This window comes from Coenobita brevimanus, chromosome 14 (assembly GCF_032717465.1).
Source record: "Coenobita brevimanus isolate Jiangsu-jjx chromosome 14, ASM3271746v2, whole genome shotgun sequence".
In the NCBI taxonomy this organism is placed as follows: Eukaryota; Metazoa; Arthropoda; class Malacostraca; order Decapoda; family Coenobitidae; genus Coenobita; species Coenobita brevimanus.
In genome coordinates this window covers 15,656,723-15,682,364 of record NC_136967.1, presented here as the reverse complement: position 1 = coordinate 15,682,364, position 25,642 = coordinate 15,656,723, and the positions used below count along the sequence as shown (strand labels likewise).

The 25,642-nt window shown below is 41.9% G+C and overlaps 1 protein-coding gene across 1 annotated transcript; it reads left to right on the top strand.

Annotated features, from left to right (window-relative positions):
- Window positions 1-473: 473 nt before the first annotated feature.
- LOC145389940 (UDP-glycosyltransferase UGT5-like) lies at window positions 474-25,304 on the top strand. The gene is made up of 12 exons (XM_080265052.1): window positions 474-572; window positions 1,652-1,795; window positions 3,214-3,372; window positions 12,685-12,957; window positions 14,934-15,127; window positions 16,434-16,529; window positions 19,203-19,296; window positions 21,021-21,112; window positions 21,586-21,719; window positions 22,666-22,885; window positions 23,661-23,804; window positions 25,160-25,304. The coding sequence occupies exons 1-12, from the start codon at window positions 474-476 to the stop codon at window positions 25,302-25,304; spliced, it is 1,794 nt and encodes a 597-aa protein (XP_080121178.1).
- The last annotated feature ends 338 nt before the right edge of the window (window positions 25,305-25,642 follow it).

The following is a 25,642-nucleotide window of genomic DNA, read 5'->3' as shown; positions in this document are numbered from 1 at the left end:
CTCCAGGGGTGCTCCTTGATGAATGAGATCCGCGTCGCCCGGCACGATAGGATCGTTGATTCCCTAGAGAGGCAGTTAATTCGATCAAATCCCAACTATCGTGTCGGGAAAGAACAAACGTTACATGCTGGAGCAGTAATGAGACGGCCAGACCTTCTAGTTGACATGGGGACCTCAGTGGTGTATTAGATGTGCAGGTCGTCTCCGATGCGCGTTACACTTCCTTGGACTCGGCTAATGCATGTAAGGTCAAGTATTATAACACGTGTGAACTTAAGGAAGCTGCGTGTCTGTGGGCGGCCAGGCCCGCGGCCACTGTTGAGGCGGTGACTCTCAACTGGCGAGGGATGTTGTCGTGTAAAAGCGCAGCAGCCCTTCAGGTTGGGAGTCACTCCTTTGTCCTTGGCGAGCCTGTCGCAACTTTCTCTGGAGGGATTGCAGAACATCTTGCAATTTCAGCGTAGAAGAGGCTTATGGAGGCGGGGGAGGCCCCCAGAGTGACTGCTCCGTTCGGCATTGTGGCGCCGGGGAAGCCTGCCGGCTACACGGGTGGCATCCTCGCCCTACCAACTGTGGGACATCAAGCGGTCCCATGGACTTAAGAACGGTCCACAGATGGTAGGGTAAATGTACATGTATGTAACGTAGCAATGATATGGACCTGGAGTACATTGCTGAGGGTAGGACCACCCCTCCTTTTTGTTACAGGCGCTAATAGAATCACAATGATGAGACAGGGCAGGGAAATAGTTTTTTTATATGGTCCAAATAACTGCCTCCGATTTCTGAGTGATTACTTATCTAATAACTAAAGATAAAAAGGTATTTATAAGTTCCACTTGGCAGCACCGGCATTATTTGAATCAAATCTTCTCAGTGAAGCAAAAGTCAGAGTATGTAGCTCAGCAGAGCCGTCCAGCTGTAGCTGTGGGACCGTGTAAAGGCAACTCTCTTCAGCACCTTGGTTTGTGTAATATCCACTAGTAAGATTAATGCAACTCATCTCAAGAACTGTCGTAACTGACGGTCCAGCTGCCCTTCAGATGTGGCTGTGTGAAGGTGAGACTGCGGCAGGTGCGGTGGTGGTAATAGGGCCCGGATGCATATTTCCGTTCTGTATGGACATTCGTCTCAATACCACAGCCAGCCACCTAAGCCAAGAAGCCTTAGCGGGATAGGTTAACTTTGGTTAAGTATGGTTAGGTTAGGTCAACATGTGTAACTGCCTGGGAAACACACTGAGCATATTTTCGAGATAAACCTATGGTTAGTTCTGAACGATGGTGCTAGCGTCATTCCTGGCTGAGGGTTCCCGGTGGTGAGACGAAGAAGCATACAGAACGGAAATATGCTGCCGGGTCACACGTGTCATGCGCTTGGACTATATTGGAAACATTGTCTTGAACAAGTTCGCGTGCATGCTCCATGCACCTTTCCCGTGGACATGTTCGTAACATTGTCCTGAAACACATTGGTAGCCCTAATGTGGACGTTTCCTGCGCGGAGCATGAATGTAGCTGGCTAGCTGCTCGACTGAGAACGGTAGAGGGTAATCAGAATACGGTATAGGGTATAGGTAACCTTAGCATCATAAAGTGGCCAGAGACCAGGTGCTAGGATTGACAACTGAATTACTCCCACCGTGTGGCAGCCGCAGCGAGCAGATCCTCTCCTGTCAACTAAATTGGAAGTACTGCTACAAGCACACTTCCATATGAACTGCATGTCAGCCTCAAACATGCTGAAGCCGTCGCCATGGACTTTGTCAATGGACATTGCTGCGGACATATCCAGAGTTCTTGAAATGAATGGATCATTTCTTCACATTTTTTATTTATTTATATTTTTGAGGGAACAATTTTGTGGGTTACTAGCTTTTGGATCTTTTTTCTTTGCATAAAAATGTTGACAACATCTTTGTAATTGTCACGAATCAAATTCGCGACATTTCCCTTTTGTGAGAAGCCACGAACTATTAGTGGAAAACTCACTGTGTATCGCTCAGTTAACCGTTTCTCTCTCCATTTCGGGGTATACTTTTCAAAACATTCGTCACTGTTTCAAAAGTGACCGATTTAATGCACGTCACTAAGTGCTCTACTGAGCGATACTATTGTTTCTTTATTGTTTGCCCCTGCTTGCCTCGACCGTTAGAAAAATGCGGCCTAGTGCTCCCCTTTTTTCCCACGACTTACTCAGTCGAGTGTTTGTTGTGACGGAGAGAGGTCCTGTGCTTCCGAAGTGTGAGAGGAGAGGTCAGCTAGCACCCAAGCTCCACTAGTACAGTTACCCAGTGCTCCCACCCTTGTTGGGTGATACACCGCATTCATCGACTAGTATTTCCTTTTTGTATTATCCTAGTTTTAAGAGCTTAGTTAAGGTGTTTTTCCTAGGCGTAAGGATTTAGCTCTTGTGTGAGTGAGTGAGTGCGATCTCATTAATTTGATCTGAAATGTAACGTTAAACTTATTTTTGTAATCAATAAATTTAACAGTTCTTTTCCTTGAGCTTAATGTAATGTAAACTCTTGTTTCATTTCTCCACAATTAAGCTTATTTTCCATATAGCTCCTAGCTTGCATAAACGTTTGCCTTTCATAACTGGTACTTAGGCCAGTCTTGTATTAAACTTAAAATCCGTTGTGCCTCCTAGGAGTTAAGCACCAGCAAGAACCTGATGCTATTATTAGTATTAGTTATTTATTGTCAGGGGTGAAGTAACTTTCTCCAGAGGCTACAGTACAAATAAACAGCAATTGAGTGATTAGTCTCTGCTGCGTACTGTCGAGAAAGTTTGTAAATTCTCGTTCTTAGAGAATCGTGCGAAGCAGGCCAACGTAAAGTAATCGTTGCTTGATTTAGCAAGACATTTATTGTCCCTGCTCTGCAATATTATTGAATATTATTATCAATTAAATAATATTTAGCATATATTTTAAAAACCCAGTGATATTTTAAAAACCCCGTGACAGTAATAATGTTTTGAGCAATTATCGAGGGCGCTTGTGACCGGGCCTTTAAGGATCGACTATCTTCCTTAGCAGTTAATTATACACTTTGCAACTCATTGCCCCCTTGTATGTTACTGATGCAAACCTATGCGATATAGCTGACGTACGAATGAGTGTTTAATATATAAATAATTAAGGATGAGGTGCTACGAATCTTCCAATGCCACCAATTGTTTCTCTCTAAATTATATGGCGCCTTCCAGATGTGGCGGTGTGCAGCAGGTGTAGCGTTGGTGGTGGCGGCCGTGGTGATGCAGGAGGCAGAGGCCGCCAGGATACTTATGCTCACACCCGTCGGTGTCTACAGCCACAACAACTTCTATAAAGCCATCGCAGAGAGTCTGGCCGAAAGAAACCACTCGGTAAGGTTTTAACTTCTACAGTATATTCTGTTATGAATATATAATTCTCTGGTGAGGTCATTTTTTTTTTTTTTTTTTTTATGCGAGGAAGAAGGAACCAAAGGCCATGAGCCCGCAGTAACAGTTCCCTCCAAGAGAAAAACAAAATACAATAGAGAGCCAAATTCAAGATCCGATCATTTTGAGATGCCTGGACACACTGCGTTTGAAAGACTGGAGATCATAGGCAGGAGGAAATACAGACAGAGGGAGACAGTTCCAGAGCTGACCTGTTTGCATGAATGAAAGACTGGGGAGTAACGGTTAACTCTTGCATTAGAGAGTTGGACAGAAAAGGGATGAGAGTTTGCTGCCAGACGGGTGCTACAACCCAGCGTCTGTGTGAGAAGGTGGAGGAATGCAAGCAGACAGTTCAGAGGGAGCTTGGTGACCATTAGGAAAGTAGCGATAGAAAAGTAGATAAAGATGCAACCAGTGCGGCGAAGAGAGACAGAGGTTGAAGGGAGTCAGTGAAGAGGAGTGAGAGTTAATGAGAGCGAAAAAGCCTTTGACTTCCAATTCCCTATGTGAAGAAGAGCTGTATGTGGGGAGCCTCCCACACACATGAGAGTTGTACTCCACACAGAGGGCGGATAAAACCCACATGTATCAGAGTCAACAATTGTGCAGGGGAGTAAAGAAAGAGCGGAGTCGGCTTAGCACACCCAATCTCTTGGAAGCAGATTTTACAAGAGATGCAATATGATCTTTCCAAGATAAGTCCCGAGTAAATGAAACCCCAAAGCATGTTCAAAGGATGATGCAGGATTAATCTGAATATAATTAAACATTAGTTAGGGTATACCTGTGGAAGATTTTGTCGGGTTGATAGAGTGTAAGAACTGAGTCTTAGAAGCATTAAAGACAACCATATTATTTTTACCCCAGTCAGAGATATATGAGCCAAGTCAGGACATTAGGTGTGCCATAGCCCTGCATCCCTTGTTTCTTTGGAAGTAACTGTTGAGATGGGCGTTCTGCGTGGAACCGAATGGAAAGGTGAAGGGTGGAGTCATCAGCGTATGAGTGGATAGAGTTAGATGTACAGCTTAGAAGATCATTGATGAATAAAAGGAAGAGAGTTGGTGATAGGACAGAGCCCTGAGGAACACCACTGTTGATAGATCTAGGAGAAGAACGATGGCCGTCTACGACAGCAGCTATAGAACGACCAGAAAGGAAGCTAGCGATGAAGGTACAGATAGAAGGATAGAAACCGTAGGAGGGCAGTTTGGAAATTAAAGATTTATGCCAGACTCGATCGAAAGCCTTTGAGATGTCAAGTGCAATGGCAAAGCTTTCGCCAAAGTCCCGAAAGGAGGATGACCAGGAGTCTGAAAGGTAGGTGAGAAGATCGCCAGTGGAGCGTCCCTGACGGAACCCATACTGACGATCGGAAAGAAGGTTGTGATAGGAAAGATGCCTTAAAATTTTTTTATTAAGAATTGACTCGAAAACTTTTGAAATACAGGACGTTAAAGCAATTGGACGATAGTTGGAGGGTTGGGAGTGGTCACCCTTCTTTGGGACTGGCTGAATGAGAGCAAACTTCCAGCAAGAAGGAAAGGTACAAGTTGACAGACATAGGCGAAATAGTTTGCCTAGGCAGGGTGTAAGCACAGAAGCACAGTTTTTGAGAACAACAGGAGGGACCCCGTCAGGCCCATATGCCTTGTTAGTACTGAGGCCAGTAATGGCAGAAAATACATCAACTGAAGAAATTTTAATGTCAGCCATGAGGAAGTCAGAGGGGGGAAGTGATGGAGGAACAGCACCGGAATCGTCTAAGGTGGAATTGGAGGAGAAAGTCTGTGCGAAGAGATCTGCTTTATCAGTAGAAGAAATAGCTACAGAACCATCAGAGTAGAAAAGAGGAGGGAAGGATGATGAGGTAAAGTTGTTAGAAAGATTTTTGGCAAGGTGCCAGAAGGAGCGGGAAGAATTCGAGTTGGAGAGTTGAGAGCATTTAGTATGGATGAAATTATTTTTAGTAGAGCGAAGAACAGACTTAGCACGATTCCGGGCAGAAACGTAAAGATTATGTGATTCAGGGGTGGGTTGGCTCCGGTACCTTTTGTAGGCCTTCTCCTTGTTGCGGACAGCATTAGAACAAGCGTGATTAAACCAAGGCTTTCTTGCGTTAGTCAAAGGATATGAGAAAGGAATGTATGCTTCCATGCCCGAGAGAATAACCTCCGTAATGCGCAAGGCACACTCAGATGGCTCACGGCCATGGAAGCAATAATCATTCCAGGGAAAATCAAAGAAGTACTGCCTGAGGGCCTCCCAGTCCGCAGCTCCAAAATGCCAGAGGCGACGTTTCCCTGGAGGGTCCGCAGGCCGTACTGGAGCGATAGGACAGGTTAAGGTAATAAGGTTGTGATCGGAGGAGCCCAACGGAGAGAAAAGATTAACAGAGTAAGCTGAAGGATTAGTTGTGAGGAAGAGGTCAAGTATGTTGGAGCTCTCTCCAAGGCGGTCAGGGATACGGGTAGGGTGCTGTACAAGCTGCTCTAGGTCATTAAGGATAGAAAAGATGTAGGCTTGTTCACCAGATGGATCCGTGAAAGGAGAGGAGAGCCAAAGGTGGTGGTGAACATTGAAATCTCCAAGAATGGAGATTTCAGAGAAAGGAGAAATGGACAGAATGTGTTCCATCGTAGAAGTAAGATAGTCGAAGAATTTTTGATAGTCAGTAGAATTAGGGGATAAGTAAACAGCACAGATATATTTAGTCAGAGAATGACAGGAAACAGAAGCCAGAGAGTGGAGAATTCAGAAGAATCAAGTTCAGGAACACGAGAGCAAGATAAGTCGTTGCGTATGTATACACAACAGCCACCTTTGGCTTTGAAATGAGTATAGAGAAAGTAGGAGGATACAGAAAAGGGTTTGCTGTCAGTTGCCTCAGACAGCTGAGTCTCCGTTAGAAAAAGAAGGTGAGGTTTAGAGGAGGAGAGGTGGTGCTCAACAGAGCGAAAGTTAGATGAAAGGCCGCGAATGTTGCAGAAATGAAGAAGAAGAGAGTCAGACAGTGGTTCCAGGCACCTCGAGTCGTCACCGGGAGAGGGGCAGATGGCGGGGGCATTTATGGTCCCCCCCCCTGGGGACTCCGAGGCTAGGTGAATTGACGCCATTTTGGTAAGTTTTGAGTAGGAAGTGTAGTGTGTACTGTGCATGTAGTTTGGTGAAGATAGATAGAGAAATTTGTACTGGAGAGCATGCTGGCCTACTCTCTGTGTAACTGAGACACTGAAAAAGTTCAGCAAAGGGGGATGGTCAGGAACTAGTCCTGAGGGCTGATGAAACGGGAGCTCCAGCACTCCCTGTCATCAGCTTTCCATCCACCTCGGGAGTACTGCCCTGCTCGACTGGTGCTACAGTCTACTCCACAGAGAGAACGTAAGTAAATAAAGTGGTATTGTATTGTAATGGCCGGCTGACACACGCCTGGCATGGACAGGCAGCTCTACTATACACTTTCAAGCCGTGATTTACTGTCCTGTAATACTGAGGTATCTGTAAATTTGAAGATGTGTGGTATACCATAAAGATGATGAATGGACATAATGAACGTGTAAGTTAGCAAGGTGCTGAGGTTGATGAGAATAGGGAAGTGACAGTGGTTCGAGTTGCTTGGATGAATCATGTAGGAAGAAACGTTTGACAAAGATGTGGCATCCCTTTATTAACTTGAATCAATGCATTGACTCTCTGACTGGTGCATATGAAGAGCATTTGTAAAAGAAAATACCTCCCAAATCTGTACTGTAGACTCCCTCTTTCTTGCTTTCTCCTTTCTTATTTTCTGAGTCCTATCTGACCCATTCTTAGGTGAGAGAATAGGAAAGGATTAGAATGATTATGATAAATTTTCGGTGAGTTAGTGGTCTCGAACAATATTTGGGGTGAGGGTAAAGTTATACGAACAATCGCCTTGAGGCGGCTGGAGGGTTTTCGATAACCGATGGCTAAAGCTGATCATTTTCTCTTATGTTGTGCCCCAGCCTCGGGCCCCAAAATCTTCAAAATGGTGTAATGGAACTGGCTGTAAATGTTACTGTTTATATTTTCTTTACATAAATATATCTAACTCCTCCAGTTTGAAAAGTCTCTCATAAACAGTCTCTCCTTAACAAAGTAAAAGTGTTTGGTGATGACAAGATTAAAATAAAAGACATTATTGCACAGGAGCTAATATTCTCTTGTATAATTTTCTGGATGTCGTTATTAAAAAAATAGAAGTAATATACAATACAAGAAATTATTATCTCCTTCAGTGCAGTAACCATTTTATTCCTGCCATCTCTAGACGATTAATCAAGCTTCGGAAGATTTTTAGAATAACGCGGGCTTTGACTATCAGAGTGCCCTCCTCAAGGTGAAGGAGATCGTCCGCTACCAGCAAGAATATAATATAGTGTCACTACACTGACTCAATTAACCCCTTCAGTTCGATTACGTAATTTTGTATTTTATTTTTGTAATCACCAATCCATTTTGTTCATCTTAAATTTCTTGCACTGGGGGTTAAGTGTAATCCACATTCATTCTTTAATCGCAAAAACTCTCCTAAATTATATAAAAATCGTCTACAGGTAGAGAGTAAAACATGAGAAAGACGTCTTTGGACTGAAGAGGCTAAGGCTTAAAGAATTCTTAAAGAGTTCTTTCTACTCATGAACACACATACACCTTCAAATAAAAACCATTTGGTATAGTTGATACAGGTTATGCCGACTATTTTACACCTCCAGTTAGAAAAGTCCATTCATACTTGAATAAAACAGACTGGAAAGAGCTAAAATAAACAAGTAATAAAAAGAGAGAGAAGAAAAAGGCGTCAACACGACATGTCTGTAACATGTCCGAGCGAGCAAGGGTGTATTATTTGTATTTTCTTTTTCTTTTTTTTCTATATTTGGCCTTCTCTTGGAAAGTGACTGGTACCACTGGAAAGCAATATTCATGACTCTTCCTAAAAGGTACAGCATGCAGTGACTGGACTAACAGCTGAGAAATAGTTTGATACTATTTTCTTCCTTGATGGAAATACTTTAGGTGCTCTTCAGCCATATTTGGCACTTTCTATGGCCAATTTCATGACGATTTCAAAATTGTATAACATGCCACAATTGTCAGCAGCTAAGAAAAAACAGTTTTTAGATGATCCTCAGGCAGGGAAATTTTACAAACCATATGAAGCAAGAATTTTACATACCAAGCTTTGTCTAAAGTGTAGTGTTCTCACTCGCTTCTCTCGTTCGAACAGTCATTGGGTTAATGAGGTTAGTCCTTTACCTGACAGTCTCTTGACCCAAGAAAATCGTCTAGCTTTAGCCTAAATAAATTTCCTTAGTGGACCAGTTACTCCCAATTTTTCAAAAGTCCGTTACTACTAGGATTACTCTAGAGTCTAGACTGATCAAAATCGACTGGTGTTAGGATAAGTAAAATTCCTTGGTGTACCAGTTCGAAAGACAGGGTAACTCGAGATAGCTTTGAAAAAACTTTGACTGCTACGATTTCCCTCGGTTGTACAAAATCTTCCGGTGTTAGGCTGAATAAACTACTGATGTCCCAAGTGTAGTGAAGGATTAAACTATCTCACTGGTATCTGTTCAGGAAAAGTAACCCTAAATCAGACAATGAACTGTTTGGGGAAATTGTGTCAAAAATATCTGTTGATAAACACTACGGATATCAGTAAGTGGGCTGCTGAGTTACAACCCTACTTCAAACTCAAGGTCGCTCTCATGAACACTGGTATGGCTTTGCAGTGTACAGTTCTGGTCAAGAAATATTTAACACTCCTAACACTCCTCAGAGTCTGGAAAATATGGAGTGAGTTCCCAAGCCACTGATTACTGGTGATCATCTGGCAATATATCATGTGCTTTTATTAAACCCACTTAGCTCAGGGACGTCTCTATACCTGCGTACACGCCAGTTCAGGGGTGCGTTGTTTTTGGCCTTTGTGTGTGTGTGTGTGTGTGTGTGCAGTAAAACTTGTTTATGATCAGACATAAACTAAACTTTGTGGAAGGGCTTAGGGTCAGGCAAGGGTGACACGATTTGATTTTTAGAACAACAATCGGCCAAAAATAAAGGTCACGGAAACAATGTTAATTCTAGAGGGTGTAGGTGTTGCACTCTGCGAGTGCTTGTTTTCAATTCAGTCTTGCCATATTCTGACGTTTTTACTTGACTTCGGATAGACTTTTCGACCTCTACTGTTAGATGTAGCCTTAATAAACCTCTGCTATACGACCGACCTTTCCTAAGTTGAATAAAATTGCTTGGAAAAAAAAAATAATGAAAATGACGCCACTGGGATTCAAGAGTTAACACGGTTTCCAGATGTTAAGCGGCTATTGTAACTCCCATAAGCTTGGTTTTGTGAGCCACTGCCAACACGTCAATCTTCATTTTACTTCTGAATACAAAAGTTTCTTAGATAGAATTGTCTGGATTGTTATAATTCAGTTTTAGATAAGGGGGCATCGCTAGGAACCAGGCTTTCGCTCATTTGCTCGCTAATGATTTTTCGATGATGATGGCTGTGACTCCAGACTTTTTAGATGTAGGAACTAATCAAGGAACCTGGTTGTCAGTCTATCACCCACTGACTGTTTTTGAACGACAAGCTAGAAAGATGAATGGCACTGAAGCTTCCTCATCTACTAGTTTAGTACTTGATACCTGTGTCGTCAGAGGCCAGGTTTATGAGAATGAAGCGTGATTACTTTCTCCTTGTTCTAGGAGAAAAGTCTGAATTATATCAACGCCATATACAGCTTCCCCCAGCATCACTATCCGTCCCACTCACTCTTCTTTCAACTCCCCTCCTTTTATGATAGGGAATAAACTGGAAAATTACCCCGCTAAGAAACACCTTTAACTAGAATTTTTGGCAGCTCATCAAGTGCCAGCTTCAAATAAACACCAAGATCCTAAAGTATCTGCATAAGATGAGCAAACGTTATACATAGGAACCTTTACTACTATATACTACAGTAGTTTCATATTACCAATATACTTATCATCATTAATATTAGATACTGTGTATATCAGGCTCTAACCTTTTTACGACAAAGTCTTAAAACTTTTATTTTAAAGTGTGTGATGCTACAGTAACCACAAAACACCAGAGTACAGGAACAACTAACTCCCCTTCCTCCTCCGCAGCTTCGTTAGAAGTGATCTGAATAACCTAGTCAACTCGTTAGGTAGCTTACTTCAACCCAAAGCTGAAGCTCTGAAGCCAAAACAACCCGCAAATTCGAACACTGATTCGTTTGCGTGTGGCTTGCTATATTCAGTTCTGTTATATTTTTCTATGCTTAATTTCTCTCCTGACATTCCATGATAGGTATTCTTATATTTAGCAAACAATCTGATGATGATTACTTGAAATGGGGTGATACTGCATTAGTAAGTGTTCACGGAGAGCTGAAAACGCCATCTGTTGCATTAGGGTTTGACAAAGATTCTGTGAGACGATGTTTGGGAACTTTTTTTTTTTTATCAGTATAACCACATTTTATTTGGGTCTGACATAGTTAAGGCAATACAGTATAAATGAATTGTTACTGTTGATTAACATAACTAGATTTTATGAGGGTTGACAGTTCAGAGGGGAGGGTGTAAATGAATTACTGACCGTAGCGCTGCCTCATGGTGAAGTTTGGGAAGGGACGGTGGAGATAAACCGACCAGACACCAGCGGCTGTTTTTATAAAGATTTTTTTTTTTTCTTAGGTTGAGTATATAATGGTTTCTTTGTAGTTTCATATTCACTCTTACAGGTACCAAACACTACACTTAAGACTAGTAGCCAGAATATCAAAAAATCTATCTATAGCCCGACGCCCTAATCCCGCAAAGGGTGGCCGCAGACAAAACGCCTCCAAGTCACTCTGTCACCCACCATTTGACTCCCCTCCCCCCAACTCACCCCCCCCTCCCTCATATACCTCTCAACTCCATCCCTCCACCTCATCCTCATATATTAATAAAAAAAAGAAACATTTCTGATCATAATTCATTCTACTGAGCTGTTTATCGTAATAACTACAGTAGTTAAAATAAATAGCGAATGAAGGCACCAGATATCTTTTGGAGAGATTTAAAAAAAAGTCAGGTCGCTGGCAGGTAGAGGAGGATGAGCTGATAACATAGATAAAGTATTGGAACTCAGAATGATGTAGTAGTAGTAACTTTTGACCTTTTTGCTTCTTTGCTACAGTCAATATACCGAACCCTTTTCGCAGCAGTGATGCAATAGTTTATTCTTACTACCTCAAGATGATTTTTTTTCAACTCAGAAAGGACCTCTCGTCATGAAAGGGTCAATGAAGGCTACATGTAATCTCTCCAGTTCGAAAATTCTCTTTGCAACGGAATAAAGTCGTCCGGAGATAGTTTGAATAGAAAATTAAGGACCATAATTATAGACTATGATTAACCAGTGCCGGGCAGCATACGAACTTTACAAACACCAATCTTCTACAACATTTAGTTAGGCTACTTTAAAAACCACTTCTTATTTTATTTGGTAACTCCAGTTCTCACACAATAATTTCACAAGAGTTCGTTTATAAAATCATCTTTACCCTTGTCAGACTGGAGGTGTCAGTGGTAAAGTAGAACACGATAAAACAGTGGCGTGGGACACAAAAACGAAATACACGTATGTCCTGTCACGGCACACTGCATGCACCCCGGCATCATCATATTCTTCATTTGTTCGTTCGAGTAGAATACTGATTTTTAAACCTTCATATGATAAGATAATGAAACGTTGCTAGGCTGTGACTGGCAGCCAGTTATTAGGTTAAATGTTACATTTCCACAAGCTTAATTTGGGGGAAGTATAGTCACATGTAATATTATTTTAAATTATCATTATTGATTCCGCCCATTCCTGTATTAGAAAGGGTTACTGGAGAGTTTTAGTAGCCTCTTTAAACGAAGAAGCTATCTTCTGCTTTTAATAAAGGCGTCTGTCGTTAGCCAAACTAAAAACGTTTTCAAGATGACGAGATTATTTGAGACTGTCCCCAACCCCCGGAAACCGAGAACGTCTCTCTTGAACTGAAGTAAGTCATCTGATACTAACTAGAATAAAAGAGGAACAGTTCTCGGCTTGAAGAGGTGAACCCCTCTACCCATGATAAAATTATTCTCAGGTAAATAAAACGTAACTCGCTTCAACGCGAATAAGGCCATGTGGTCCCCATACTGAAGGTGTGACAACATGACCGTCCACAGGTGACGTTGGTGACCAGTCAGCGGCCTTCCAGCGTCCGACCCAACCTGAGGGAAGTGTTCATGGCCGAGGCTGACCTTTCACACCACCTGCCCAACCTCTTCACCTCTGACCGCTTCTCCATACTCTCCACGGTGTTCTACACAATGATGGAGAATTGCTACAAGGTGCTGGCCTCCAAGGAAATTAAGAGGATACAGTCTGAGAAGTATGATGCAGTGATTTACGGCACCGCCAATGGGGAGTGCTTGCTGCCTGTTGTGTACAAGTTAAAGGTAAGTGGTGTTATTGTCGGTCTGTTTTTGCCTGACAGAGCTAGCCACTCCCAAAACTTGAAAACCAAGTCGTGGATGTAGGAAATGCGATGAAATTTACTGTAGTTATGAGTTAAATTAAGTCTATTTGGTTACTACTCAGATCGACCATCCAGTCTTACTACACTTAGCTATAACTGTCCTGAAAAAGGCTAAGAATCATCGTCAGCTCAAAACTAACACAATATAGTTCTTGGTGTGCTAAGGTAATTCACACTCAAATCGAAGGCTCTTGTGGTCAGGTCGGAATCGCGTCTGCCTATCAGTCTTTCGAATCTCACCCAGAGGTAGTCATATAAAATCGTGCAGTAATTTTTTGCCTTGTAGAGAGAACCTGTATTTTTACACAGGAAAAATCATCAGAGAAATTACCAATATGCCGGGAATCGAACCCAGCATGCTGCCTGGCTCTCACCTGAGAGTCCTGGGTTCGATTCCCGGCATATTGGTAATTTCTCTGATTTATGACTTGTATTCACGAATATTCATAGCCTGTCAAGGTCCTCTTGATGAATGTACTGACTCTCTCACCCAAACGCAGCAACTTCAATAACACAAATTTCTACATATTTTATTTTTTATCATGCACTCCCAACCTTACACATCTGTACCCATGAAAGAAACAATAGCGGAAGAGGGAACTCACTTCTCCATTTACGGAAAATGGCGTTCCTCAGCCTGACGGATCAATGCCCCGTAGGACCTGTAAAAACAGCTTCATCTGTCATAAATGACATTTGTAGTTACTTGTAGAGAAGTATATTTTAGACTTGTGGTCGAGCGGCTTTTATATCTTGTAGTAGCTTCCCCACCAAATGTCATGTAGTGACAGGGGAGGTAAAGAATAGTATGGGACTATTTTTATTTGTCTTGGAAATATTAACAAGTCTCTCACACGGAACGAATATAAGTCCCGGGTAGCTACCTTCCTGTCTCGCTATCTGTCTCTCTCTCTTAAATCGCTAAGCCCTTCTTCCGTGACCTGTCTCTAGGGTCGCTTGTCTCTTCTACTCTCTCTTTCCTAAAATCTGGTGTAGCAGGGGTGTGTCACGTGTGTTCCTCGTGGATGGAAAGCTTAAGGAGCCTGTGTGTGAGTATGTGTGTATATGTGTGTGCATGGTTACCAGATCTTTGTTCACGAGAGGACTGCTGACAGCTAACTGCATCATCTCCTTACTGGCCGCTGTCGTCAGCTTTCCTCAGTGTTAAGAGTGTGTAAGCATGTTTAGCACTGCTCGATTCTCGCAGATACAACACCTTCTCATCATCTGACTCCCTGCTTCTATCTGTCTCTCTATCTATCTATTTATCTATCTATCTATTATGTAGTCCTACACATCGTGTATAACCGAGCTGCCTGCCCATGTCAGGCTTGGGCAAACTGGTTGCTGCAGCACGTATATAGTAAGAATGACTTTAAAATCCATCATTATACTAACGATGTTAATGGATATATTTCCAGACCTCTTTCATGTCTAGGGGTCGCTCTTGATTCGAAGAAAATAATCCAGGGGTATCGAGAATGACTTTTAAATGTGGGCAATACAAAGTACCCAATCTAAATTAACTTGCATATCCAGATGCCACTTATCTAAACGGTGCGCACGCACACACACACACACACACACACACACACACACACACACACACACACACACACACACACACACACTTTCCTATCCTTTCCTCTTACACGTTAGTTAGGTCTTCGTAGAACTAACTTATTTCTCCAACAGATAACTTCATCATAGACCAATAGGCTTCCCGTTATCTGTATGTCCTTTGTTCTCCTATACACACACACACACACACACACACACACACACACACACACACACACACACACACACACACACACACACACACAAACGTCTCTCTCTCTCTCTCTCTCTCTCTCTCTCGGTTCTTCAAAATAAATCATTCCCATACATCCCCAGGCTCCGCTGATCGCCGTGATGCCCAACGTGCTGATGGGGACCTACGCAGACATGGCCATCAACCCGCAGTTCTCCTCCCTCACCGCCAGCTACGTCCTCGACCTGCCCTACCCCCTCACCTTCACCGGCAGGCTGATCAGCGCTACACACGACTACTTCCTCTCGCACTTCAATATCCACTTCGTCATTCCCAGGCTTGTGATCGTAATTTATCATCTGGTTTCACTCCATGACCACTTTCTCTCACTGCACGATCACTTTTCTCGCTGCACGATCACTTCTGTCACTGCATAATCACATCTCCCACTGCACGATCACTTCTCTCACTGCGCAACCTCTTTCTGTCACTGTGCAACCTCTTCCCTGTCACTCCACGACCACTTTCTTTCACTGCACGACTTCTTCATTCACTCTAATTCCACGACGATTTTCTTTCACTGCACAAGCTCTTCTCACTGCACAACCATTCCCCTCCTTTCTGCTACCTTTTCCTCTCATCTTCAGTATCCACTGCGTCATTCCCAGGCTGATGGTCGTAAATTATCATCTGATGTCACTTCACGACCACTGTCTCTCACTGCAGGATCTCTTACTGCAGGATCTTTCACTGCAGGACCACTTCCTCTGTCTCTCTACGACCTCTCTTCACACTCTTCAAAATCTGTTGACATTCCCAGACTGGTGGTCGTAATTTATCATCGGGTTTCACTCCACGACCACTCCACGACCACTTTTCTCATTCCAAGGTCACTTTCTCTTACCCCATGATCACTTCCTTTTACTCTTCAATTCTCAGGTTTGTTGTAGCTTGTTTTCTTATGTTATTCCACCGCCATTTGAACTCCATGATCACTTTCTTTTTCTCCAGGCACTTTCTTTCGATTTTCATTATTGAGATAGGCATTCTTAGGTTTCTTGTCGTATTCATTGTCGTATTTTATTGCCTGTTTTCAGTTTGCAATAGTTCCTCTCGCTTTTCAGAATCCAGGTTGTCATAATATGGTGATAGTTCTCCTGCTTTGCTCCTTCCTGCTCCTGCTTCTGAATCCTGCCCACCCCATGTAATAGTGCGAAAGAGAGGCTAGGATGAAAACACATGATGATGATTTCAGTAGCTGTTCGGAGTCTATGTCCACCTCGCAAGGGGGTAAATATTATGGAACTGGCTGTTAACTTTCCACGTTTATTTTTTTTCCTATTCACATGGCTCTTTGAAGACAAAGAGAGGAAAGGTTAGATTTTTACCAGTCGACTACACGAGGGTTCTCTGTAGCTCATTGGTAACACTCGTGCGTTGTATACGGGTGGTTCAGAGATCGATTCTATTCTCTCTTTCATCCCTACGTGTCAAGTGGGGTTGGTGGAGGATTAGTGCCCCTCCCTGTAAAACAATTAACTCTAAGCCATTGGCCACCCCGTTTGGGATACATGGCGTCTGGCAATGAATGAATGAAAACTACACGAAGGTCATTGAGCCATGTAATGTATTTTTGTCCCCAGAATTGAGAAGGACTGTCGGGCGAAAGGACTGTGTCCGGATGACGTGCCTTCGCTGGTTGAGATGCGACAGAACACGAGCCTCATGATCTTGAACAGGTGGGTTGGGGCGACAATGAAATAGAGTGGAGGCTGCTGTGGACGGGGTGCAGGTGGATGTTAGTGGGAAATGGTGATGAAGTGGATAGAGCAGTGTACCAGATACAATGTGGTCGTGGATTTCATCCCTAATGTTGTATAGAACACTTTGTTGATTTGAAATCGACGTCGGTATGTTCACTGAGTTTTCATACAGTCCCACCAAAATGTCAGAAATATTCCCAGCAAACAGAGGCACTTACGAAGTACAACATACAGTACGCTCCTAGAAATATAAGGCTGAATCTGTGACCATGCCCTGCAACCGGTTGCTCACAGCTTCGCATTACTTCTTTTTATTTCGACTCTCAACCATTGCAGAAAACTTAGTCGAAATTGGATGAAGAGTATTTATGTTAACTTTGCCCTGTGACCTTGACGTTTGACCTATTATTATTATTTTTTTTTCGAAAATCACTTCATCCTTGGTTGACCTCATTCCCTTCCACTAACTTTGGTCCAGATCGAACTAAAACCATTTGAGCTGAAGGACCGAACATTTGATTTTGTCCTGTGACCTTTACCTTTGATCGAGTGTTCTCGGAAATTAGTCACTTCATCCTATTCTGACCCTCAACACTTCCACTAAACTTTAATCTTAATCGGATAAAAAATCCTTGGGCTGACTTTGCCCTTAACTCCTGGTTTATGACCTTCTTCGGTCAAATTTCAGTCACTTGCTCCTTGATGATCTTCAGTCATAGTTCCATATTTGGTGCAGCTGCATTCAGTGGCTCTTTCATAATCTTGCTAGCAGACAGACGGACGGAGAAAGTCAGACAGACATGTAAACCAAACCAAACTAGTCACTCCCTCGCCCTTTGTGCGCCGGTATAATATTGTTGTAATATCATATCTGAATGTGACATCCCCAGCATGCCATAACGGAGATGAGGGATATTAGTGCTAAGTGCCAAGTGATCTATGAAGGCTGTTGGGATCATTCCCCAATGGGTGTGCTGTAGATGGACATGAAAAAAGTAAATTAGAATGAAGTCAGTTCCACGCATTTAAACTTACGGTCTTCTTAACTACTGCATATATGAATGTATGTATGTATGTATGTATGTTGTAGAGGCCAGGTTACACACGCCTGACAAGGGGGGAGGACAGGTCTACTTCACAGGTTCAAGCCGTGTTTTGGCTGAGAAGTGCATGTAAAACTTGGGTTGGAGTGGCTGTGTTTAAGTCCTCATCCTACAACTCAGTGCGAAGGTAACTGACTGATGTGCTAATTTAGTGTGAAGTCAGTCATATGTTAGTACAACATATCGCCTTATTACACTCCACTGCTTTTTGTCCACCATAGCTGGTTGGAGGTGGATATAATGGAAATAATTACTTAAATTTTATCAGCTAATTAAAGTGAAGCTAGTCATATACTACTGACTGAAACCAAAAGCCACACTTTCCAGTGAAGCGATTATGAAATGTGATAATTTTGAAAAACGATTAGTCTTCGAATCTGCATACGTATAACAGAAGAAAAACCTTAACTTAATCGACGAGATGTTATGCTAGATCCAGTAATGATGTCAGATGTGGTTATTTCCTTCAATCTGATTACGTATGTTTAATTATATTCTTGCTGCCTTCAGACGATTGTATTCAGCTTGGGAGAGGTTTTTAGAATTGGTGGAGTTAGAGACAGTCTTCGTCACCATCACTACAAGAGGTGTCCCCTTAGCCATTTAATTCGTATGAAAGTAACAGGAATAAAATTTTGTCATCGTACTGAAGAGGTTAAGTTCCCCCCATAGACAAGGTGCAGTAGTAATGATGCCTGTGTGTAATGTTGTTGGGTTAGATTACATTGCTATCGGTACGGTTAGGGACAAAAGTTCACCTATTATTCCACCGACTTTTTACACTTACATTTCAGTCACTTTCCTCCTTGACACATCATATTAAAGACAGTCTCCTATGAGTAAAGAAATATGCTAAGCCTTTTTCTCCATATGTGTCTCAGCCAACAGAGGAAAGTGAAAAGTAGGATGTGAAATATTAGGTAAACTTCTATCTCTGATTGTACCTCCTATCTCCATCCCATCCCCACGCCTTACGGTAATCCAGTTCTTGTCTCAGGGGGACGGTTCTGTACTGACGAACATTCTTTGGCTTCACATGTGAATAAGTTGTTTGTACTCTTGTGTGTACTTCACTGACGAACATGCTTTGGCTTCACATGTGTATAAGGTTGTTTGTGCTTTTGTGTTCACTAATTTAGCCATCACACGTTTCACAACCAAACTAAGAATAGTAATTAAACTATAAAAAAAAAAAAAAAACGAAAAACATTATCACTGCTTTGGAAACATGTTTATCCTGCATTTTGGCTAAGATCTATGGTAAATACTGATTTTGTTTCCTTCTTCTCCCCAGTCTACTCTGTGCAGCTAAAGAAAACATTTGCTTTCGAAACGTCCAGAATATCTCTTTAGTTTACAAACTGTGATTTTAGTGGCACTCTGCTCTTCATATCATGGTGAATAGCGTCTTTGTAATCAACCTATGTTACATGGTTTGGTATGTGCCATTAGTTAGAAACTTCGAAGATTAAAAAAAAAAAAAATAGTGTTGGAGAGGAGTGTACCGGCATACTCCAAAAATGAAAGTGTTAATTATTTGTTCCAGCGTGAGAAATTTGGAGAACCCCATCCTGCCATACACGCCCACGGTGGTCCACGCTGGGGGCATCCACTGTCGCCCCTCACAGCCCCTCCCACCGGTCAGTCATTTACTTGGCTACGTCGTTTAATGGGCGGTACTTTAGGCGGCATAGGAGGCTTCTTATTACATTTTCCTTTAGTGATCTATTTTGCTTATTTCTTCACCACACTCCCTTTTGTGTTACTGATATCTTTTAATGTCAGCAGACATTGTAACAGTACAATACAAAAGGATACTGAGTGCAGTGAGTGTGCAGAATAAATCACAAAAGAATCTGCGTTACGATATCTCCAAGGCCACTTAGAATATGACCAAATAACTGGTCACAGGTAACATCCGTATGTTCAAACATTTCTCAGCACATCTCCATCTTCCTACCTTTACTTCACCTACTTTTTCTGTATCGTTCAGTTTCTATACAGCTATCATTCTTCCGTTATTTCACTCTTCAACAGACCTCATCTCTACCTTCCTTACTTTCTTTCAACTTCCTTTTTCTGTATCATCGACCCAATCTTCAATGGACGTCATTTCTCTTTCACCTATTCTTCAACAGACAAGAGATGTAAAATGGAGATGGTAGTTATGTGGAACACCTTCCCTTATTTAGGACGAGGGGTAGAAGTCAGAGTTTCGCTGGATTTATCACGATAGGCAAAATGTCTGAGTTTTAGCTCGAAGCTAATGTCATAGAGTAGCTGTTTTAGGAATCGTATAATTTGACAGATTCAGAGCAATCCAATTTAATAGTATTTTGCTACTGAACAAAAATGAACTGAATAAGTTCTGGACAATGGCATCCAAATTAACTTATTAATATGTGCAGAGCGTAATTGTTTGCCAACATCTCTTTGCACAGAAAATCGCCGTCAATGGGGCATTAACAGCCAAATTTCATAGCTCATACCCCTCGACCTGAGTAAGGGAAGATAGAACACATAATTACTAGCCCAACTTTACATCGCATACCCCATCATTTACTCCACCATCTTCTTCACACTGCCCCTTTCCACCGCTCATCTCTCCCCACAACCACCGACCACATCTTTTCCCCATACATGCTACCCGCTCCCCTACCCTCCCACTCCACTACGACTTGCTAGTAGACAGACGCATTGCATACGGGGGGGGGGGAGAGGGGGGAAGAAGAAGGTGGATTAATATTACTGACTGCGAATATACACCATGATATACAGTGCAATGAAGACTGTCCCTCCCTGTTGGCATGGGATTCCTCTTAAATTCAGCTGTGCAATGGACCAGAGCAAATAGAATTTTATGAGAGAAAAATTTCTTTGTTAAACACTCCCAGAAAATCGACTCGGACATTTGTTGTTCCTTAGCATTAGAAGTGAGATATTTCGTGGATGACCATTGAAGCTGATGCATATAATTTCCCTAACAAAGCACATTTGTCAACTACAGCATTTTTTGTATTACTCAACATTTTCCTATCTAATTTCTGCCTTTTCCATCTGCTAATTGTAGAATGCACAATACTACTTTATTAACTGAGAGCTATTATCAAAGTTTCATTGCCGAATTTTGTGTACCTGTCATATAACACATTATGTGTAGCGTGGCTCAGTACAGGTGAGAATAAATCTGCCTGAATGTTTCATGTGCATTATTCGTGCTAATACCTTGGAATGGTAAACTACGGAAAAATATCATTTACTGCTTATATTGCCTCATTCTTTACTACGCGTCAGTTCCACATTTATCTTTTCTTCCTTTACTACTCGTAATGTCTAAACTTAATTAGATTATCTCTTATGAAAGGACCTGGAGGAGTGGGCAGCTGGTTCAGGCGCTGCGGGCTTCATTTACTTCAGCCTGGGGTCCGTGGTGAAACCCTCAGACATGCCGAAACAGTGAGTACCTCGCTCTCACCGCCTAATTCGTTCTTGAAGCCAGTCTTCACATATTTTACATTTGTACTGTTATATAACTGTTTAGGGGAAAGTTGAATGAAGGCAATAGTAGCAGTAGTAGTAGTAGCGACATGGTGGTGACTTTCTCCTAGGGATATGATGGCATGAGTAAACTCACATTGTTTCATTTCACGCGGGCTTCCTCATTGTACTAAAAGAATCATATGAGAAATACAATATACTAATGTGTCATCAGTTGGGAACTCCAAAATACTTATATTGTTAAACATACAAACATACGCAGATCTGATCATACTCGTATTATCAGACAGTATTAACACCTAACTTAGAGTGAGGATTGAGCACGCACAATGTACTGAACAATAAGGATTTTATAATAAAACAATGCTTGTGTATCAGAATCTGAAATTTAAGGATAAGTGAACATTTTCTAATCGTGTGTGTGTTGCCAGGCAACGGTTGGTGCTGCTGAAGGTGTTCTCGTCGCTGGAGCAGCGAGTCCTGTGGAAGTGGGACGAGGAGACCATGGAGGGACTCCCGCCCAACGTACGGCTTAGCAAGTGGCTTCCCCAGCAGGATGTGCTCGGTCAGTGTGTTTAATTCTTACACACATTGTTGATTAGGATGATTTCAGGGTTCAAATGACACTGGAGAGGCAACACAGATACTGTATTTAAAATGCACAGTAAGAACACTTAGACATACTGGCATAACAGCAATAATATTGAAAAACACACACACACACACACACACACACACACACACACACACACACACACACACACACACACACACACACACACACACACACACACACACATAAGCAATGCTACGATGTTGCAACCCTCCATCTGACCAAACACATACCCCCCACGTCCCTGCACACCTAACCAAGAGCATAACGGCCCTCACCTCCCCCTCCCCTGTATAACACAGAGACATTAAAACTTGATAACAACACCCTCCTCTGACTTTGTTAGGTGGAGGGTATACCCTGGGGTCTTCAGATTCCTTGCGCAGGTCGCATTGAAGTCTTAGAGGATTTTTTTTTTTTTTTTTTTTTTTTTCAAAACACTACTTAAGACATAGCATTCTACCTATCAAATGCAACCAGTTCACTATAAGACACATGGCTATGTGAAATTTCATGTCACAATATTTAATACTTTTTAAGATTTGCCCCGGAAACGAAATCTCTTTGCCACCTATTGTTGATGATCCCAGTAATAATGCTCCCCTCCTCTGACACTGTCAAGTGAAGGGTAATTACGTGCTAAAGGTAAACGATGTTAAACACTTCAATCAACAGATATTTTTTAGCGTAAATTTTCACTCACTAAATGATTCTATTCACCTTTAGAGAGGCTTTTCGATTTGGAGGACTGGATATAGCCGTTATTTACACCTTCACTACAGTGGGGCTCGAAACAATCGAATAAAAGCGTTTGACAGGAACTCGGATAAAAAATAAATGACACACCAGAAGTGAGGTTCTCGGGCCAAAGGAGGTTAAGGAACAAATGTCTTGGCAGGCCACCCTCGGCTGCGACTCTTCCTGACACACGGTGGTTTGCTGAGCCTGCAGGAAGCCACCTACCATGGGGTCCCAGTGCTGGGTTTCCCCGTGTACGTGGACCAGAAGTACAATATGCATCATGCTCAGCGCGAAGGGTGGGGTCGCACATTGAATTGGAAGGACCTGACCTTTGACCTCTTACGTCACACCATTCTGGATATCATCAGCGACACAAGGTCAGTTAGAATCATAACACCTCTCCTAATAGCCAGTCCATTTTATCATGGCTAAAACTGCCATCTCTGTATTCTAATAGCTGAGCTGTGTAAAACAAAATAACACTAGTATAAGTTGTTGGTTACGAAGAAGTGCAATGGAAACGTTATACATCCGTAGTATTTTCTTATTTTGGCACTGACGTAGGGGTAAAAGCTGCAAAATGACAAAAACCTCCTCCAAGTTAAGGTGGACGAACTGTGGTCTTCAGACTCTAACTTTTAGCTATAGTACAAAAGCAAGACTCGAGTCAGACTATAGAAGTGAGGAGAAAATTTGATTTAAAAACTGTAGCTAATATATTCTGTAATAACAGCGGCAAAAAACTATACTGATTAATGTTCAGATGCATTAGAGATGGAAGTGATATATAATTATCATCAGTAGTTAACTCTCTCAGGGCTCAGTCGTCATGTGATATTAAGTCGCCTAGCTGTTTTGCTTGCCTCATCCAAATTGCATTTGGTACCCTCCCCCATTCATTCAGTCGTCTTTACATGGTCTTTTCCACTCTTCCCTGCACATACCGTTTGTGTGCTGCACTGTCAGGCATTAAAAAATAGTATAAATGCGCCTTTTTTTATTATATTAATTATAATATGGGCTCTGTACTGAAAAGATCCAGAGGGAGAGTTAGCTCACACTCAAAAGTAGGTTTGAACACCTTGTGAGGGTTACTTACCTAACAAAATGTTGGATAAAGCTGATTTATCCATATTTTCCCCGGTACATCAGAGCATTAACAGAAGTTAAACGTCGGTCGGGCGTGATGCGTGACCAGCCAATGTCGCCGGGGGATTGGACAACCTACTGGGTCGAGTACGTCATCAGACACCGCGGTGCCACCCACCTCCGCTGCCCTGCCGTCCATATGCCATGGTAGGTAATTTACAGTAAGGGACAAAGTATTAACATTAAATTCAAAGCGTATACGTGGAAACAAATCATTTACGGAAAACCTGTTGTACGACCATCTTGTATCCCACATCACAGAGTGTACTCAGCAACGACACAGAAAAGCCAGACGTGTTCTATCATCTTCACATGCTTCAGAAATTAATGTAAAAATCTGGAGGCTTGTCCACACAACCCTATATGTCGCCTTTTTAATGTCCATTGTTTGTAATAAAGCTTGTAGTAAATTATATAAAAATAAGATTGCCTATTAAAGGTATATTGCTGCTTTTAAAATCTAATTTCTTCAAGTTTACAATAATGGCTATATGAAAAAAGCTGTGGTGACCTGTAACGCATCCCTGACATAAAACGAGGACTTTCTCTTTTTTCATCTAGCGTGTCAGCCATCATTTCACTCTGGCTCGTCTTTTCTCTGAAAAAAAATCTTCATTTTCAAGCATATTATGTCTGTTACTATAGATGACCGAGTCATTCCATAGTCGTGTCCCCGAGTTCGTAAAAAAAATGAAGAAAAAAAAAAACTGAAAGCTACATCAGAATTGGTGATGCCCCATTACTGTTTGCTTTTCTGTCCGTACTTGGAAATCTCAAAAGAGGTATTTTCCTGATTACTCTTCCCCGTCGTCTAACAGGGCTTTCTTTCAGGAGAGCATATAATCTCGTGATCTATTTACAGGTAATTTTAAAGATTTACTTCGTTTTTGTTGGCTTTTCTTTTAGATAAAGTTTATGGACTTGATCCATTGGTCTTGCATTTTTGTTTTTTTATAAGAAGGAAAACAAATAATGTAATGGTATAACTTCGTTTCCCAATGAGATCACCTGATGTATTGGGCTGAGCATATCCATTAAATGTTATACATTTCTTGTCTGAAGGTATCTTCACTCTTATCCTCATATCTATTTGGATCCAACCGTATTGTTGACTTAACAACTGTCTCATGTTGTATTGTTGATTTCTCCTTCTTACCTTGACCTGATGCATCCACAAATACTAAATAAGGACAACTCGTCCTGGAAAACTTCATTTGTAAAACATGAATCAACATTAGGTAAAATTCAGTGACGTGACACAAACACGATCAGCATCTGAGGTTACAATGAAATCTAGACCGGCTGTCATTGAGACAGTGTTGTGACGCAGGTATCAGTGTTACTGAGACTGTTGTGACGCAGGCACCAGCTGTTACTGAGGCATTGTTGTGACAAGGATATCAGCTGTTACTGAGACAGTGTTGTGACGCAAGTACCAGCTGTTACTGAGATAGTGTTCTAACCCAGATACCAGCTGTTACTGAGACAGTGTTGTGACGCAGGTACCAGCTGTACAACGTGGATGTGTGGCTGGTGGTGGTGGTGGTGACGGTGACCGTCCTGTTGCTGATCTCCTACCTCGCCTACAAGACCGTCACCTGCCTCATCACTCGCTGTTGTAAAAGCACCAAGCCCAAGCATGAGTGATCAGAAGCAATGGTGTATTATTGGCCAGCAAAACAACTGACTTCGTGCTATATTCGGATTTATCGATTATCTACAATAACATGCTTTAATCCTGACTGAATTGGAGGGATAATATGTCTGTTTCTATGCGACTTTCACATACCATCTGTATTGATTATTATTATCATTATCATTATTGTTATTATAATTGTTAGTAAAATTGACGTTATTATTATTATTATTATTATTATTATTGTTATTATTATTATTATTATTATTATTATTATCATTATCATTTTTGTTGTTGTTGATGTTGTTTTATATATCTTTTTCAGTTTCTTCATTCAACAGCTTGCGTT

Coding starts and splice junctions, on each gene's coding strand:
- LOC145389940 (XM_080265052.1), top strand. CDS start 474: ATGGAGGCGGGGGAGGCCCCCAGAGTGACTGCTCCGTTCGGCATTGTG. Junction 19,297..21,020: donor CCTCACAGCCCCTCCCACCG/GTCAGTCATTTA, acceptor CTCTTATGAAAG/GACCTGGAGGAGTGGGCAGC. Junction 23,805..25,159: donor CCTGCCGTCCATATGCCATG/GTAGGTAATTTA, acceptor GTTGTGACGCAG/GTACCAGCTGTACAACGTGG.